This window comes from Pleurodeles waltl, chromosome 4_1 (genome assembly GCF_031143425.1).
Source record: "Pleurodeles waltl isolate 20211129_DDA chromosome 4_1, aPleWal1.hap1.20221129, whole genome shotgun sequence".
Lineage (NCBI taxonomy): Eukaryota > Metazoa > Chordata > Amphibia > Caudata > Salamandridae > Pleurodeles > Pleurodeles waltl.
Genome location: NC_090442.1, coordinates 203,981,684 through 204,002,072, shown reverse-complemented (window position 1 = coordinate 204,002,072; position 20,389 = coordinate 203,981,684). Strand labels below are relative to the sequence as shown.

Genomic DNA, 20,389 nt, shown 5'->3' with positions numbered 1-20,389 from the left:
AAGGTTTATTTTGCCAGTTCAAAACAGCAGTTTGGAACTGCCCAACCAGTTTGCAATGGGAGACCTGTAAACATGTTTTACGGTGCTACTTTAGTAGATGGCACAATGAGTGCTGCAGTCCACTGGTAGTATTTAATTTACATGTCCTGGGTACATGATGTGCCATATACTAGGGCTTTACAGGTACATTATATGTTCCAATTAGGGATATGCCAATTTTATCATATTTAAAAGGGAAAACATGAGTACTTTATCACAAAAACATATTCAGTTATAAAGGGGAAAATCTGGGGGAATACCAGGCAACAAGTAGTCATTTCCAACATGGAGGCTTCCCATATGAGAATGTTTTTACGTGAACACATAAATGCATTCTTCAGGAAGAAACTGATTGGTTAACATGTAGGGAATCTGAGGCAAACAGGTAGAGTGTAATGTTACCAACGAAGCCATGTCTCCTTAGCTATCACTGCTACTCTCGGTTTCTCCTGCCACACATCCTCCAGCCCACCAAAGTAGTCTGCTTAGGAGTCCCCTCCCCCCACTTACACCCCAAGAGCGGGACTAGCAGCAATCTTTCTGACTGAAAATAGACATTGGGCATTCTGCTTCATCTCCTGTCACTCCATTTCTGCAAAATGAAAACCACCCACAACTCAGAAACAGCAAAATGATCCATAAATAACTGAATAGTTACAACCATGCACATTTTCTGCACTGCTTTGCAAATACCTCCCAATGCCATTATCACATTATATGCAGAGGGATCATGATACCATGTGAATGGGTCACATTACATTTGCCCTTTTTCTATACTGTGTACGGGAGTGTCTTCATGTGACAGTAGTGTGTCCCCTATATTGATGACCCCAAGGCAGTGGGAAATTGAGAGGAATTATAAGGAATATGAGCAAATCTCAAGGGCAAACTCTTGTATTTTGGAATAGTGATCATGTGGCTGTATCATTTCACTTCCTCACAAGAAGAATCATGGGCAATTATGGAATGAGAGTAAGGTCCAGGTAGGACAAATTATCTTGAAAGTAGTTTTAAGTGATGATAACATTTCATTACAACAGGAACCATGGAATCCGTGTAGTGGGTTACTCTTGAGCAGAAACAGCTGTTGTGTTTTTTAAGTAGGTCCTATGCAATGGTAGCATTCACCACAGAAGGCAACTGTGGGCTTTCATGGAGTGGGGCAGAGCTCCACATACAGTTGCAGGTTCTATTTGTGAAATACGTACAAGCATTCAAAGCAAGCCGAGACACATTCAGACGTCTTATCAATCAAGGGGTATTGTGTTTGCTGATCAAGGTTAGCACTTGCAAAAAACAATAATGTTTCACCATGTTCCTATGTACACATTTTAGGCAAGTGGTAATGAGTTTTGATTGACAATGTTGGCAGTCTGATGCATTTCACTCCTACTCTCATGGACACTCTTATTTTCTGCCCCTGTATCGTTTGCAGGCTGATTGCAATTTATTTATATATATGTTGCCATCTTCTATTGACACTCTGGACCTCATCTCTTGCATCTGGCACTAAGTACAGCACCGATCCATCCTCTGCTTTAGGAGCCCCTCATTCAGGTATCTAAAAATAAAAATAATGAAATAGGGATGCTTTATGTTTCTCCTGGTGTTATCATTTCAGTAACTCTCTTGTAAGGCTGCGCAAAGTTGCAAAGTCTGATGGCTGTCAACTTTCCACGTTTTTTAAAAGTTTATCAGTTCCACTAAGTCCATTTCTAGATGCTTGAAAGAGGAGTTTTTCAAGCAGAGGATAGTTCTTTGCTATACGGAGTGACAGATGCCAGTGATAAGTACTAGCCTGTCATTAAAATATGGTATTACATTTGTACGCTTGCAATCAGCCTGTGAATGATGCAGGGACAGAAAATGATATTAAGAGTGTCAATGAGAGCAGGAGTGAGATGAAGCAAACTGGTGTCATTGTCAATCAACATTACCATCTGCCTAGAGTGGGTACATCTGAACATGGTAAAACACTATTGTTTATTGCTTGTCACCCAATGCTCCTCAATTGATATGAAGTCTCAACTTGTCTAAACTTGGTTTCAAAGGCTGTGCTTAATTAAAAAAATGAAACAGCAACAAACAGCTGCTTCACCTGGAGCTTGACCCCACTCCATGAAATTCCACAGTTTTTGCTGTAGTGAAATGCTGCCACAGCTTAGGGTCTACTTCAAACAAACAGCTGTTTCCGATTAACCACAATTCACTGCATGAAAGCTATGGTTCCTATTGTGATGAAATGCAAAATCACTTAGAACTACTTTCAAGGAATTTGTTCTCCTCCCACTCCATAATTGCCTATGATTCCTACTCAATCATCACATCAGCACTATTGCAAAACACAGGTGTTTGCCTTTGAGATTTGATCATACTTCGTAAAGTCTGCCTCAATTTATCACTGCCTATAGGAGGGAGCACTACTGTCACATCCAGACACTCCTGTACACATTGTAGAAGAAGGGCATGCATAATGCAACCCATTTACTGAGTGTGTGCAGGGAATCCTTGAAATAGGCATCCCAAAATCTTACCTCAAAGATTACTTCCACATACACGGGTGGATGAAAACGGAGGCAGTGTTAAAACTCATTTTCAGAATGGAAAGAGTCCCCAAGATACCACCCTTACAGCATGTCAAAATAATCTCAATTAAGTAATAACAGACTCAATACTTGAGTTCTAGAGCAGAAATAAAACATGTAAAGATTTAATACAGAAATTCAAAAGGTGTGATACAGAAATTGTAAATTCAAGTGCATGAAGTCAATACAGATAACATACAGAATAAAATGCAAAATCAGAAAATGTCTAATTCCCATTTGAGCTGCAAAATCATTAAGAAAACAGGCAGCATCCCTAATAGTATTGAAAAGTCTTCTAGTTCACCTCCCAAATCTGCAATTATATACGCTTTTGTGCAGGAAATCATCAGTTTCTGCAACATCATAATGGTGCAAGCAAAACAAATGATACCCTCAACAAATCAGAGCCCAGTCCTCTGAAACGTCATGTTGCCTTGGCATCTACACCCCATCCCAGTACATGAATATTGATTCTGTCCTCTCTATGGTAATGTGAACTGGGGATGGCAGAAAATGGTAGCTACATATACAACAGCAAACTGTTGTGAATGCATGCAGAACAGTGCGCTAGCGAAAGGGCTTGGAAAAGTGAAACTTTATTGTGTCCATGTTCGCAAATTTGCAACAAGAACATCAAGCACACAGTCAATGTAAATAAACAAACAAGACTTGTGCTGCACTGCCTTACTCCATATCTACAAGACCAAGAAAAGTAAGGCAAAGTGGCTTTGCATGGCCTTGTTTATATGGGCCTTCAGCCTGCGCCATAGGTGCATCAAAAAAAGTGATGCAGTGCAAGCCTCTTGTAAATATGGCCTCAGATTTCCGGATGACAGAGGTATGCTCCCTGTCCAAGCAGGAACCATAATCCTAGTCAGAGTAGGTAAGATACACAGTAAAAGTTAACCTGTGCTCACCCTCTGGTAGCTTGGCACAGAGCAGTCAGGATTAATTTAAGAGGCAACACGTAAAGTATTTGTGCAACACATAAAACAGCAACACAGTGAAAACACCACCAAAAGACTCCACACCAAGTTAGAAAATCAGATTATATTCTTATGTCTAAAAGAGGACCATAATGACAAAAATCCAATAAGTAGAATTTGAGATATGAATTTTTAAAGAAATGTATTGCTTAAAAGCTTTAGGCACAAACCGGAGCCATCTGGTCGCACTAGACTGAGTTCAAAGTTCACACCAACTGCAATGGAGTGCGGGCTGGCTACAGGGACCAACCATTTCCTACTGAAACAGTACCTTGTATAGAGGGTTCGTTGTTGAAGATCCAATGTGAGGGGCGGGGGATCAATGTGGAGGCGATGCGTTGGTTCCGATCTGTGTAGTCGGGGATGCATCGTCCTTGAGCCACACATCCACTGATGTGATGTCCTCGAGGTGCGGTGTCAAATCCTTTGCAATAAAGGCGATGCATCATCGTTGACTTGTGCAGCCGACGATGTGAAGACAATGCTTCAAGGTGGAGTGCAATGCACCAGTTCCGAGCTGCGCACTTGGTTCTGTAATGTCTTTGTCCTCAGCAGCAATGCGTCAGCATTGAGGAGAGATGCTGTGGTTCCAATGAGCGCAGTGACGTCAATGCATGGATTTCTGTAGATTACAGTTGCAGAACCCACTTCCAACAACCCAGGACTAGTTTGCCACCACATGGCAGAGCAGGACTCACATTTGCAAAGTCCAGAAGCTGTAGGAGAGGTGAGTGAAGTCTTTCATGTTCCTGAGACTTCAGAACAGGAGGCAAGCCAGCACACCCTTGGAGTCACTTTGGTTCTGGGGATTTAGAGATGCAGGTCCAGTCCCTCTTACTCCCAGGCAGGGAGGGCAGCAGTGCAGGCACAGCAACGCAGGAGTCAAGCAAAGTCCACCAGGGTTCCAGCAGGGTGACAGTCCCTTTAGCAGCATAGCAGTCTTTCTTCCTGGCAGAATGTCCTCAGGTTCAGTTTAAAATGTTTTAACATCTTTGTTTCCACCACACTTTATAACTAAAATGTGCTTCATTTGTGCTTTCCTAACTGCTGACATATTTTGAAACATTTAAACAGTTAATTTACAGATATTTAGATTTTGTTGTGTGTTGGAAATAAAGGAATCCTAAGCGTTACCTTTTACACTTCCTGTACCTCAGCAAGACTGTCACAAAAATTCACTTTCCAAAAACCCCTTACTTTGCAATCAGAGAAAGAAAAGTAAACACCAATCTTCAGGATAAAAAATAATCAGCAATTTACCTACCTTTGAACGCACAGCAAACGTGACAGAATAAAAAACATCATTTAAAGACATCTTTGTTGCTCATGCACCACCTGAACTCCAGCATCATTATTTTGAGGGTGCTGCAGCTGAGGGTTGAAATATCGGCTTTAACAATGCTTCTTTTCATTGACACTGAGCATTTGTGTTTAACGTTTACCATTTCAATATGACTGTCTGTACGTTGTAAGGATAAAGTAAATTAAAAAAAGCCATAATGGCCGTCAGTACATCATAATCCATGGTTGTGTTACATGCACACGCAAGGTCGTGCATGGATTATGATGTGTCCATGGCACATGTCCATGTGCGTCCATGGCAGCCATCATGGTAACCATTCCAAGATGGTTAACATATGTGCACATGAGTGTGAATCGTGTGTATATTCATCAATATACATGACCCGAATGCAGACATGTTTAATTCTTTTTACACCATTGATCGAGGATGGATGATGGCAGAGGAGTCAACGGACGTAGTTTAAGGGCCTAAAGAAAAAGTAGAGTGGGGCCTTCTTAAGAATATAATTTAAAAAACAACAAATGAATCCCTATGTATATATGTGGACTGTGTACTACTTTTTAAGTGGTCCACAAGCATAAAATGTAATTGTTTTGAGTTGTGTGATGTGTGTGGTGATGACACAGGCTCACGCCAAACAGCTAACACTCGCTGTAGGAGAACCTATATAGAGTCCCTAGACTCCCAGTTCTCCAGCAGGTTCGATCTCAAAATGTTAAAGTATGCAATAATTGTGTTTGATACTGCAGCATTCACCTCTGTGTGTCATGACAATAAGCACACTAAACCGAAACGTGGCCTAGGCTCTGCCTGGTCAAACTTCTCCACAGGCCCTATTTCTGGCTAGACTGCCAACAATTCAATGAGAGCAAAGTGGCTTGTCATTAGAGACACAGCAAACCATCTTATCTTTGTTAGTGTCCCATGAGTATTTTGTTTAGGTATTCTTGTCTGCAGTGGTGATGGAATCACTTTTAGAGTGGGAGTACTGAAATCATGATTTTATTACCATATTGAAAAATCTAAAACCGTGCTGTGAGGCTGGAGGTGCTTCAGGAATTCTATCATCCTAATTGCAGCTCATAATTTTTAAGATAAATGTTGTGTCTAGAGCTGATGTGCATGTGTCTAGATGTGGAGATAAAATCTTCACTTTTTATTTCATTGGTGGAAAGAACTCACCTGGCTGTCCAATCCTAGGAGAATAATCATCAGAAAAAAGAGACAGGCCCAAAGTGGTGAGAAAGGCATCATAGAGACAGCTCGTGGATAAGCAATGAATGCCAGGCCAGGACCTGCAATGGAAAATAGGATTAACCAGGAGGAGGGCACTTTAGCAAATAGCCTGTACAAAATGATGATTAAATTGATGATTCTCTCATTGTTCAGACGACCATAAGTAACGCACATATGACACCCTGTCCAGCCTGCAAATGCAAATCACTCATGCAGCCTGGTTTAGAGTCTGGTGGGTGGAATACTCCATCACAAACAGGACGGATGTCCGGTCCACCATACTACAAGTGCATTATATCCTATGGCACTTATAATAGGGCAGATGAGATATCCTTCACGTTTGTGTCAGAATATGCCATCCTCAAGCTTTAAGGGCACGCCTGAGTGTGGACGTGAAGATAGTACCGTAAATGCCCTTTATGAATTCCCAAAGTTGTAACCTGAGACTTTTGGCCTAAGTTTAGACCAAATGTCTTAATTTTACCTTTGTGAATCGGGCCCAAAAAGCCTGATTTAGAGTTTGGAATGTGGACTAATATCTGTCAGAGAGACAGAGTAAATAACTCTGTAACCCTCAGGGACATCTCATTCCCCAAATCTAGGGATGTCCGCTTGCCCTGTGACATCTCTCATCATTGGCAGGAACTGTCATCACAGCTGTTCCTTTCATATGTAAAAACTTAACAGGCAATTCTGTCAAATAGGACAGCTGTCTGTCAAACTTTTACATAGCTTTACTTTTCTCAAAAATAATCTCCTAAAGAAGGATTTTGTTTTTGAAAAATATGAAACTAACAAACCTACACCATGGGAGTTTTCTCCCATGGTGTGGGGGTAAATTTTTTAATTTTTGCTATACCTATGGTGGTGCCAGACAGCAACAAAAAGACAGCAAAAAAAAAAAATGGAAGGTTGGATGTTTAACCTCCCACAGCCTGTAGCTGGACACACAAATATGTTGAGGACAAACCTGGAGTAGGATCCACTGTTGAAATACAGATTGTCTGAAAATCAAATCTGACAGCAATAAAGGTCCAAATAGGTCTAGCACAGTAACCTGTAACTATATACAGTCCTATTATAATTAAGTAAATAAACCTTATTATGGTATGTTAAAAAAGTAAAAGCACAGGTATAGGCATGCATTAGAAAAACTATTAGTGACACACAGATCCAATTTTGTGCTTTGGTGTTGTTGGCACCACCATAATAGAATGTCTGATTAATGGTATATGGAGTTACATCTGGAGGAAATGAACCTAATGGTTATATTACATTGTGGTAATTTTGTTCAAAGAGTGCCTCACGGCACTTGCCTATTGGTGCAAAAAGAGCACAATGATATTGCAGCATGTAGACTGATACTGCCTATGTATTATGCACTGGGTTACTTCCATGAAATAAATAGCCATTTTTTAAATTATGTCTTTCCTTTGGTTTCAATGCTAGATTCACAAAGACAATCCGGTGAGTGACTGTGACCAACTCTTTGGGTACTCATGATTTACTCAAGAGTTTCTAACTGTAAGCCACAGCTAATACACAAAGAAGACTTTGAGAATCTGTTCCAATATGGGAGTGTGTAAGATTTTAATTATTTGCAAAAACCATAGATATTGCTATAATCATACTAATATCGTTTGTCAATACATGTTTTTGTATTACATACAAATATATAATTGTTCGCAAACTTTAAAACTGTAAGATGTGGAGTCACAGGTTAGGATGAAAGTAAATTATACATACATACATGTGTGCATACATGTGTGCACGCCCTGTGCGTGCCCATGTGTCTCAGGAAGAGTAACTACATCGGCAGGACCAAGACGTACAACATTCTACCATATACTGAGTTTAGCCCACCTGCCCTCCTCTGAACCTATTCTCTATCCTTGATCTTGTAATTTATTTCAAGTTAACTGGCACAGAGTCATTAAGTGTGGGTCTGGTCACAGTACAAGTGAGATTTCTAAACTACTACAAGCAAACACATTTTTGAACCAGCAGCATTTTGGCTTTAAGCTTGTGAACATGTGATGTGTAATTACCATTAAGGAGTCACAGAAAAGTTTTTTGGGAGAAAGGGGCAGAATAGACTACATACTCTCTTTTTGTGTGACATTCTAGGCATTTGCCTTTACAAAACTACAGCTCACTGTACAACAAATCACCTACGTAATATTCCTGCCCCTCTTCACATACTTATCCTGGAAATGCCTAACTCATCAATGGTCTTGAACTGTTGAACTTTAACTCCTTTCTCACTTAAACTACCTCTATTAACATTTAACTATTTAAATTCCCAACAGCGTAACTTTTAATTTCTTTGTTTATCCAGGTGTAACTTATCTGACATCCCCTATTTCTCCTGATATCACCTATGGCAACAAACATAATGTTAACCTATAACCAGGTCAATGTATTGGCCAACCACCTCTCAGAAAAGGGAATACCTCAACTTTTCTGACCACACACCCCTAAGAAAAAAGCAGCTTCTAGTGAATGTTAGGAATCTGGGCCAGACCTTCCCTCAATTGCAACAGCTCCATTCCAAAGCAAGACAAATGGACCCTGTCCTCCCAAAATAATTTCACAGCATTATAGTGCAAATCTGTGTGTCCACCATGCCCAATCATTCCTCACCTGCAGAAAAAAAAAATCTCCCTAATTTTTCGTCTGGCTTTATCAATTGCAGATGGCTTCTGCACCCCCCTCCACTCCCTACTTGGCACAAATTCTGTCCATAGGACATAGCAACCCACCAAACACTGCCTGATCTTCTTAGATCCCTCTTCATCTCCCTCAGTAACATCAACCCTTTGCAGACACTAAGGCCCTCATTCTGACTTTGGCGGGCGGCGGAGGCCGCCCGCCAAAGTTCCGCCGGCAGAATACCGCTGCGCGGTCAAAAGACCGCCGCGGTAATTCTGAGTTTCCCGCTGGGCTGGCGGGCGACCGCCCGCCAGCTCAGCGGGAAACCCCCTTCCATGAGGATGCCGGCTCCGAATGGAGCCGGCGGAGTGGAAGGGGTGCGACGGGTGCAGTTGCACCCGTCGCGATTTTCAGTGTCTGCGTGGCAGACACTGAAAATCTTGGTGGGGCCCTGTTAGGGGGCCCCTGCAGTGCCCATGCCGTTGGCATGGGCACTGCAGGGGCCCCACGACACCTGTTCCCGCCAGCCAGGTTCTGGCTGCCGAAACCGCCAGAACAAGGCTGGCGGGAAGGGGGTCGGAATCCCCATGGCGGCGCTGCAAGCAGCGCCGCCATGGAGGATTCCTTTGGGCAGGGGTAAACCGGCGGGAAACCGCCGGTTGCCCTTTTCTGACCGCGGCTTTACCGCCGCGGTCAGAATTGCCCATGTAGCACCGCCAGCCTGTTGGCGGTGCTATCCCCGGCCTCCACCCTGGCGGTCATAGACCGCCAGGGTCAGAATGAGGCCCTAAGTCATTTTCTCCCAGGTGAATAACCAAAATGACCTGGCAACTGTGCCCCTTTTACAAATGATTCAAACAATGCAGCGATTCTTGCCATTTCCTCCCACCTTTCCTATGCCCTGTGACCTTAAACAAGCTTTTTCGACGCCCAAGTTAGTCCCTGCTCAATGCGTGCTTTGCTGCCCATTTTATGACCAAATGTCCTACAATCCAAATGGACAGTCCGGCAGTTTCTGGCCCCGCAATGGTACATGGAAGAACAACAAATGTAAGCCAATAAAAAACCTCCTGACATTCAACAATTTTCACCCTCAGAGCAAACATATTGCTATTACAGTTAGAGGACCACCTACCAACCTCATGATCATATCCCTGCTCCAACCTCATCTAGCTGTCTCTGTGGCCACCCCGATTTTGAATGAATGTGTGCCATATTCCCCCGGGGTTTTCCCTAGTCACTACAGAGCCTTGCGTAAAATGTCTAATAGCTGAAAAGGGGTCACCTGTAAACCTCTGACACGTCAGAAAATCCTGTCAATGTCCTTCCCATCCTTGCTTGCAACTTCCTTTCACATCTGACTTGGCATAATTCCTGTACTGGGAATTTCAGTGTAGTATGACCTTCTTCCCCTTCAACTGCTGGTCAGTCTTGGACGTGCGCAAGTGCAGCTCCACCCTCCCCTCCTTGCTCAAAACGCCTTCCCAGCTCAACCCACCTCCTCTCTTATTTCCCAACAATTCCGATACTCTAAAGGCCCCACTAAACATCCATGACGTCAGTGTAGCAAAAAGTGTAGCTTCCACATCACCGAAGCATGAGTGGTAAAATCCCTTTTAGTTGACCAAACAATTGCCTTGTCAGCGGTATTCTCTCCACTCCTATAGCACCCCGTTTCCTGGCCAAAATTTCAAGCATCCTGTGGTCCAGCTCCCCTGCCGATGGCACATATCCCCAATAACGTTTCCCCATAAATGCTATCCCTGCCAACTTCCCTATAATAGTTACTCTAGACAAACCTCGATCAATCATATGCAGCATGAACTGTACCACATTTTCCTATCTGCTTTAGCCTGCCGGCCTCTGTCGTGCCCCACCGTGTTAGAATTCCTCTCGAGATTGTGTATAAGTCCGCCTGATGGATTCCGTGAGTGACCCTACCACCAGCTGAAGCATCCTATGTCACCTCTGCTCCACATGCCTGCTGGCATGGGTGTCCTGTCCACCTCCATGGCCAGCTGATGCAACTTCACCCCCTGTGAATGAGACAAATCATCTGCAATGTGATTATCTACCCCCTGAACAAGTCTAGCTCTAAACAAAACATCATATTTCTAGCAACATATCACAGTCACCCTCAAGAGCTAAAGGACCTGTGTATCCTTTGCCAAATGTCTATTAACGATATGGACTGCCACCATATTGTCAATCCAAAACAATATCTTCCTGAGGGTCAATTCCTGCCCCAAAACCTCAGAGCCACTACAAACAGGAAGAAATCCAGGAATTAGCTGCTTCTGTCCCCTCGATCCCATATATCAGGCCACTCTTCAGCACACTATCTACCTTGCCAGTACAACCCAAAACCGCAACACCAGCTGCATCAGAATAAATCTGCATATCCCTGTCATAGTACAAGGGGAAACCAATGGAATTTCATTGAATTCCTCCAAAAACCTGTTTCACAATCGCAAGTCTTCCCTGGTACCAGCCGCTAAACATAGCAGGTGATGCAGTTGTGGAAGGCCCCCCAGAGACACGCCGAGCCACCTGCCAAAGGTCCTGCCTGCTCTGACTACTCTGCACTTGAAGTTCAAATGACCCAGCAGTAATTTCACATCTTGTACTGTCACCTTGGGTTTAGGCAACATGTTGTTTAAAAGCATTTGTATAGTAACCTCTTTATCCAGTGGTAAGTTGCTTCCGTTGAGACTGAATGTAATTCAACACCCAGAAATGACAAGACTGTGCTTGGCCCCATGGTCCATGTTTTTTCCAGGGCCAAAGGTACCCCTAAATCACACATGACCTCATGAAAACTTATCAACTGCTACTGGCAGACCGCAGAACCGGGTTGACCCACAAAAAATAAATTATCAAGGTAATACGTCAATGTGTTGTGTCCTGTGTGCCATGTAAATGACCACTGTAATAAAGAGCTGAAGCACTTGAACAATGGGCAAGAATTGGAGCACCCCATGGGCAATGCCTTGTCCATGTACCAGTATCCGTCGAACTCTAGGCCCAGTAACTTAAAGTCCACCAGATGTACAGGCACCAGCCGAAAGGCAGATATTATGTTGCTTTTTGCCATGCAAGGACACCTCCCAGCCTCGTCAGATGGTGCCATTACCACATCTACTGAGGAATAAGAAATTGTTTTTGTACATGTGCTTTTATAGTATGTTTTTACCAAAATAAAGCGGAATTGAATTGAATAAGAAACTAAAGCGACCTCCTCTGCAATTAAATAATTGACCGAGTTCCCTTCCGGCCAAGGCAAATGTTGGATGAGCCAAAATTGTCCCTTGTATTTTTTTGGGTACCACTAAATCAAGTCCGGCAATGGCCAGTCATTAAAAGTCCCCACCATTCTTCCTTCCTGTATCTCCTTTCATAATTTCTGCCTGACCACTTGTTCATGGGCTTTTGCTGATTTTAGATTCTCAGCCCATCTGCGTATCCTCAAGCCCTCGTATCCCCAACTACAACCCCATCGGAATCCTTCCATCAGCAGCTGTGCATCTCCCTTGTTAGGATAGTGCACCAGACAAATTTCCAACCGACATAAGTCAAATGGAGTATGAACCCTTGCTCATTATTCCATGTGACCCCCTCTCTCCTCTGAAACCTGCTGCTTGCTGGTTGTGTTGCGCGTCAAAGTTCCCTTGTGGCTGTGTAGACTTACCTGCCTGTTGACCTTGTGTACCCCCCTGACCCTGTAACATTGTACAAGTGTGTGCCCTCCCTGTGCATTTAGAGCATTCATGTCTAAATTTGCAGTAGTCCAATATTGAAATATCAGTGGACCCATTGACTTAATGGTGATGCTCTGTAGGAGGCTGGACTGGCTTGTAGTGAGTACCAAGGGGTACTTGCACCTTGCACCAGGCCCAGTTATCCCTTATTAGTGTATAGGGTGTCTAGCAGCTTAGGCTGATAGATAATGGTAGCTTAGCAGAGCAGCTTAGGCTGAACTAGGAGACGTGTGAAGCTACTACAGTACCACTTAGTGTCATATGCACAATATCATAAGAAAACACAATACACAGTTATACTAAAAATAAAGGTACTTTATTTTTATGACAATATGCCAAAGTATCTTAGAGTGTACCCTCAGTGAGAGGATAGGAAATATACACAAGATATATATACACAATAGCAAAAATATGCAGTATAGTCTTAGAAAACAGTGCAAACAATGTATAGTTACAATAGGATGCAATGGGGAAACATAGGGATAGGGGCAACACAAACCATATACTCCAAAAGTGGAATGCGAACCACGAATGGACCCCAAACCTATGTGACCTTGTAGAGGGTCGCTGGGACTATTAGAAAATAGTGAGAGTTAGAAAAATAACCCTCCCCAAGACCCTGAAAAGTGAGTGCAAAGTGCACTAAAGTTCCCCTAAGGACAAAGTAGTCGTGTTAGAGGAATAATGCAGGAAAGACACAAACCAGCAATGCAACAACTGTGGATTTCCAATCTAGGGTACCTGTGGAACAAGGGGACCAAGTCCAAAAGTCACAAGCAAGTCGGAGATGGGCAGATGCCCAGGAAATGCCAGCTGCGGGTGCAAAGAAGCTTCTACTGGACAGAAGAATCTGAGGTTTCTGCAGGAACGAAAAGGGCTAGAGACTTCCCCTTTGGTAGACGGATCCCTCTCGCCTTGGAGAGTCGTGCAGAAGTGTTTTCCCGCCGGAAGGACGCCAACAAGCCTTGCTAGTCGCAAATCGTGCGTTTGGCGTTTTTGGACGCTGCTGGGGCCCAGGAGGGACCAGGAGGTCGCAAATTGGACCTGAAGAGAGAGGGGACGTCGAGCAAGACAAAGAGCCCTCACTGAAGCAGGTAGCACCCGGAGAAGTGCCAGAAACAGGCACTACGAGGACGTGTGAAACGGTGCTCGCCGAAGTTGCACAAAGGAGTCCCACGTCGCCGGAGACCAACTTAGAAAGTCGTGCAATGCAGGTTAGAGTGCCGTGCACCCAGGCTTGGCTGTGCACAAAGGATTTCCGCCGGAAGTGCACAGGGGCCGGAGTAGCTGCAAAGTCGCGGTTCCCAGCAATGCAGCCCAGCGAGGTGAGGCAAGGACTTACCTCCACCAAACTTGGGCTGAAGAGTCACTGGACTGTGGGGGTCACTTGGACAGAGTCGGTGGATTCGAGGGACCTCGCTCGTCGTGCTGAGAGGAGACCCAAGGGACCGGTAATGCAGCTTTTTGGTGCCTGCGGTTGCAGGGGGAAGATTCCGTCGACCCACGGGAGATTTCTTCGGAGCTTCTGGTGCAGAGAGGAGGCAGGCTACCCCCACAGCATGCACAAGCAGGAAAACAGTCGAGAAGGCGGCAGGATCAGCGTTACAGAGTTGCAGTAGTCGTCTTTGCTACTATGTTGCAGGTTTGCAGGCTTCCAGCGCGGTCAGCAGTCGTTTCCTTATCAGAAGGTGAAGAGAGAGATGCAGAGGAACTCGGATGAGCTCTTGCATTCGTTATCTGAAGTTTCCCCAGAGACAGAGACCCTAAATAGCCAGAAAAGAGGGTTTGGCTACCTAGGAGAGAGGATAGGCTACTAACACCTGAAGGAGCCTATCAGCAGGAGTCTCTGACGTCACCTGGTGGCACTGGCCACTCAGAGCAGTCCAGTGTGCCAGCAGCACCTCTGTTTCCAAGATGGCAGAGGTCTGGAGCACACTGGAGGAGCTCTGGACACCTCCCAGGGGAGGTGCAGGTCAGGGGAGTGGTCACTCCCCTTTCCTTTGTCCAGTTTCGCGCCAGAGCAGGGGCTAAGGGGTCCCTGAACCGGTGTAGACTGGCTTATGCAGAATTGGGCACCTCTGTGCCCAACAAAGCATTTCCAGAGGCTGGGGGAGGCTACTCCTCCCCTGCCTTCACACCATTTTCCAAAGGGAGAGGGTGTCACACCCTCTCTCAGAGGAAGTTCTTTGTTCTGCCATCCTGGGCCAGGCCTGGCTGGACCCCAGGAGGGCAGCTGCCTGTCTGAGGGGTTGGCAGCAGCAGCAGCTGCAGTGAAACCCCAGGAAGGGCAGTTTGGCAGTACCAGGGTCTGTGCTACAGACCACTGGGATCATGGGATTGTGCCAACTATGCCAGGATGGCATAGAGGGGGCAATTCCATGATCATAGACATGTTACATGGCCATATTCGGAGTTACCATTGTGAAGCTACATATAGGTAGTGACCTATATGTAGTGCACGCCTGTAATGGTGTCCCCGCACTCACAAAGTTCAGGGAATTGGCTCTGAACAATGTGGGGGCACCTTGGCTAGTGCCAGGGTGCCCTCACACTAAGTAACTTTGCACCTAACCTTTACCAGGTAAAGGTTAGACATATAGGTGACTTATAAGTTACTTAAGTGCAGGCCTGTGTAAGAATTGTCAGAGCTCCCTATGGGTGGCAAAAGAAATGCTGCAGCCCATAGGGATCTCCTGGAACCCCAATACCCTGGGTACCTCAGTACCATATACTAGGGAATTATAAGGGTGTTCCAGTAAGCCAATGTAAATTGGTAAAATTGGTCACTAGCCTGTTAGTGACAATTTGAAAGTAATGAGAGAGCATAACCACTGAGGTTCTGGTTAGCAGAGCCTCAGTGAGACAGTTAGGCACCACACAGGGAACATATACATGCACACCTATGAGCACTGGGGCCCTGTGTGACAGGGTCCCAGTGACACATACATATAGGCCACAAACCTATGAGCACTGGGGTCCTGACCAGCAGGATCCCAGTGACACATAACAAACATACTGAAAACATAGTGTTTTCACTATGAGCACCGAGGCCTGGCTATCAGGATCTCAGTGAGACAGCGAAAACAGTGACAAATGTCCTGACATACACTCACAAACAGGCCAAAAGTGGGGGTAACAAGGCTAGAAAGAGGCTACTTTCTCACATGCTCCCACCCCATTCTCAAGTGGGACGGGCCTGAAAGGGCCGGTATATGTGCCAGAAATCACTGATCGTGAATATGGTCTTTCAAAACTTGGCAGGGCCCATTGTCAGTTGCCAGAGAGAGTTGTCGATTTCTCCTCATTTTGCCTCTGAGTACCATGCGAGACGTGCATGAAACTCATCATCGTACTGTGCCCAGACATAGCCCCCGTATGAGATCAGCATTTTACTGATCACATCAATATATTTGAGTGACACCACAGACCTCTTGGGATACTTCTCAACGTAAAAACTTGCGAAAATCAAAAAGGCAACTGTTCGATTTTCAATCGCCATCAGTACCTTATGCCTCTTGTACCTCTCGTATTCCACCTCTTTCAATGACCCCGGCGCGCCCTGTGGAGTAAGTTAAACATCTCCATATATTCACCCTTCCACATCTTCTCTTTGTGGTGAACATTAAATGAGCCCCAAGGGCCTCGTCACTCCCATGAATGGGAGCTTCTTGATCTTAATTTCCTTACTCTCCCTTCCTTAGAATCCTCATCCTACCCTCCCATCTGTTTCCATTGCACTGGCACCCTTCACCCATGCTGCTAATTATATGCTACCTGGGTCCTTCACCCCTGCCTCATCTTTACCTTCAAGCATATTGTCATCTGTACCCACCCCTGAGTCTTTCACATATCCCAAGCGCCTGAAGCCCAGCTTTTCACTATTGTTCCCCCTGCACGTCCACCCCTGTAGACCCCATCACCGTGTCACCATCACCATGTTCAAAGCCCTCATTTGGTTTCAAGGTCGGCCTCCTCTCCTGCTCCAACACCTAACCAGTTGCAAAGATCCACCATGCTCGAGCTCCTTGCCATGTTTTCTCAGCACCTTGGCCAGCTCATGTAACATACTATGAACTTTTATGTTATCAGCCCCCTCCCCCTGTTTGTCCCACATGCGCCCCTACTCCCCCACCATTGTTCCTCATTCTGAGGAGTCTCATCCTCCAGTACTTCACCTTCCTCCAAGCTTGGTTTGTCATAGTATAACTGCGTCACTCCCTCCCCTAACGCAAGCTGGCCTTGCTGCCGATCCACCTGTGCCTCTATTGAATGCTTAAGCGTTGTGGCACCACTGTTACCTGCACGGGTTGACAATAGGCCGAGGTACACGCTTTTAGTCGCGCTACCTCCTTCTGCCTTCTTACACCGTACTTGTCTGCTCCAGGGGCTACATTGACCTGTTCAGGCCGATGCCCTGCTGAGGCCACACCAGACCTTTGTGAGGCAGTGTTGTCGCTGTTCCCCACAGCTGTCAAGCTGGCCACACTGGCCCCAGCTTTCACTTTCCCTCAGGGTGAGCAAGCTGCATCAAGCTCTCTCAAGTCCATCCTGCTGCCGTCGCAGTGATCCTTCCAGAAAAGAATAGGTGGTCTGGCATGCTGCCTTGCCCTGCATTCGCTTCAGGCACCCATAACCAGTGGCACCACATGCCTCTACCCCCAAACCATAGTCCCCCCAACAAGCCCAGGTGATGTGGGGCCTGCTGCACTCCCTCTATCCCCACATCCTCCACTTTCCCCTGTACCATCAATGCTATGTGACCCTCCCCCGTGAAGGGACTGAATGCCACCCCTTGCCCCACTTGAATATACCTTCAGGAGAGGGTGGCTGTCCAGCATATGTAATGGTTCTTCCTCCACCCCCTCCATACCTCCTGCGCTGCCCCTGTCCTTCTCCTCCTCCTCCACCTCTCCCTCACTCCATTCCAGCATCCTGACAACTAACGCATAGACTAGGCCCAAAACCTTTTTTCTGTGGAGCTGGCTAATCATATGCTTCTTCCTTGGTGCAACAGCCATTCTTGGGTGTCTACCACTCTTTGTTACCCCTTTGCAACCACTTCAACTTTATTCCTTGTGGTACCCTGTCCAGCAAATCACCCACTAAGGGCCATTGTCATATATCTTGGCTGTCTCCCTCAACTCCCCCTTCCTTCAGTAATCTTCCTGCTTTGTCCATTGCACCCTCTTCCCTAAACCCCACTATGCACCTCCCTCCCACGCCCCCTTCCTCACTGCCGCTCACTGGGGCCACATGTTTGCCTAACCTTTCCCCCAATGCCTTCTCTACTTTCCCCTGCTTTGTTTTCTCATGTGGTCTCAAGTCCACTTGTGCACCTCTGTGGGCTGTAGCCCCACGCACTGGTGGAACCGGGCCTCTTGTCAGGCTGGTCAAGAACCCATCTCCCTGTTCACTCCCCACCTCTCACCGCTGCGTCATCTATACCAATCACACTTCCTTAATGTGCTTGATCATAGGCCTCATCCCGGCCTGTGCGTTCCACTTCACCATTCCCCCCACCCTGCCATAAATTGAAGCGAGGGCTGCCGTGCCATACCTCCTGGCACCAAGTGCCTCGCCTCGCCTCGCCCCGGGGCTGCTCCACTCCCACACACGCAGCCCCGTTCACCTACCTGGCCTCCATGCACCACATCCATGTGGCTGCAGGCAGTAAACAGGCCTACACCGCCAATGCAACCCCACCCCGCTGCCTGCTGGGCCAGGTACACCATAACTTGCTCAAATAATCCTAATGCACTCCGGCCACCGGGTCCCCAACCTCAAAATGGTACTGTGAGTCTACAATGGCTCTATATATATGTTGGGCTATCAGCCCACGTTGTAGCCCAAACATAGCCCATAAGTAACCCAGGAGATACCATTCTCCCAATTCCGGGGGGCATCACTCCCTTAAGTCATCTGCCCCCAAATCCCTTTGTTTATATCACGCTGTGGTTAGTAAGCTGCCTAATACGTATGCCTAATCTTAATAGAACACTGAGAAAATAGGCTAAGGGCTGAAGTGTATTGTGTGATGCACAACTGATGTCATCACATTCACTCAGGTTTAGATGGGTGTCATGGGAATCACTAAAGAAGCGGGCAAGGTCGTTCTTAGATGCCCTTGGGGTTACTTCTCATAACCCGAGTGCTTGTCTTCATCTGGGACGCTTCACCGCTGTCAAGGAGGAACCATACTACAGTGGCAACAAAGATTGAAACACCCAAACTACCTCCCTTCACTGCTCTCCTCACGGGCTAGATGTGGGATTACTTCTCACCAATGTCCACGCAACCAGCACACGCATGCCCAACTACTGGCTGCAAACATCACACAGAGCTCCCAGAATTTGGAGCATCAGCTCACCGCTTCAGCAGGATATGACCCACATATCTGCCAGTGCCATGTGCCTTTGAAAGCATGCCTGACATGCTGCATTGGCAGAAGAGGAGAAAATGGCGTTTGTTAGAAGTTGTGTTTCTGGTTGGCAGAGGCATGCACCCTGTCCAAGCGGGAACCACAATCCTAGTCAGGATAGGTCAGATACAAGCTAAAAGTTAAATTGTGCTCACTCTCTGGTAGCTTGGCACATAGCAGTCAGGCTTAACTTAAGAGTAAATGTGGAAAGTATTTGTGTAACACTTCAAACAGTAAAACAGTGAACATACCACACAAAAAGACACCACACCTAATTAAACCTTGCCTTTCCTGCTTTGGCCCCAGACACACTCCAGGGGGTTTGAGACTGCATTGTGTAAGGACAGACATAGCTCTATTCGGGTGAAAGTGTCAGCTGCTCCCACCACTCTAGCTCAGTAAGACCCCTCAGGAAATGAGGGCACACCTCAGCTCCCTTTATGTGACTGTCTAGAGTGAATTCACAAACAGCACAACTGTCATTCTGACCCAGACGTGTATTCGACAGACAGGCAGAGGCACAGAATGATTAAGCAAGAAAATGGCCACTTTCTAAAAGTGGCATTTTCAAACTTACAATTTAAAAACCAACTTCACCAAAAGGTGTATTTTTAAATTGCGAGTTCAAAGTCCCCAAACTCCACATCTCTATCGGCGCTCAATGGGAAATTACACTTAAAAGATATTTCAAGGCAATCCCCATGTTACTCTATAAGAGAGATAGTCCTTGCAATAGTGAAAAACGAATGTAGCAGTATTTCACTATCAGGACATGTAAAACACACCAGTACATGTCCTAACTTCTAGATACTCTGCACCCTGCCCGTGGACTGCCTTGGGCCTACGTTAGGGGTGACTTACATGTAGTAAAAGAGAAGGTCTGGGTCTGGCAAGTGAGTGCACTTGCCAGTTCAAACTGGCAGTTTAAAACTGCAAACACAGACACTGCAGTGGCATTCTGAGTCACGTTTGCACTACTACTCCTGTGTGGCACAATCAGTGCGCCGGCTCAATAGTAAGCTTTTGATTTACAGGGCCTGGGCATACAGAGTGTACACAGAGTGCACTTTACTAAGGACTTACTAGTAAATCAAATATGCCAAAGGAGGAAACCAATCACCAATGCAATTTAGACAGAGAGCACTTGCACTTTACCACTGGTCAGTAGCGGTAAAGTGCCCAGAGTCCTAAAGCCAGCAAAAACAAAATTCAGCACAAGATCAAGAACAGGAGGTCAGAAGCAAAAAGACAGGGCAAACCACGCCAAGAGCTGACAGGTCTAACACCACCCTCATCAACCCAGTGTCTGGATATCTACTCTCCAGTCACAGGAATGCAAGCAATACACCTGCACTGTCTGGGGAAGCTTTCCTTTCCCTCCATCTTGTGCAATATCAACCCCTGGAGACCCA

The 20,389-nt window shown here is 45.8% G+C and overlaps 1 protein-coding gene across 1 annotated transcript in view; it reads right to left on the bottom strand.

The window, feature by feature from the left end:
- LOC138287577 (sodium- and chloride-dependent GABA transporter 2-like) overlaps positions 1-20,389 on the bottom strand; it is a 731,527-nt gene that overhangs the window by 64,109 nt on the left and 647,029 nt on the right. The window contains exon 9 of the mRNA XM_069228135.1: positions 6,096-6,208. Within this exon, the coding sequence (XP_069084236.1) occupies positions 6,096-6,208 (113 nt within the window). The remainder of the gene's footprint in view (positions 1-6,095; positions 6,209-20,389) is intronic.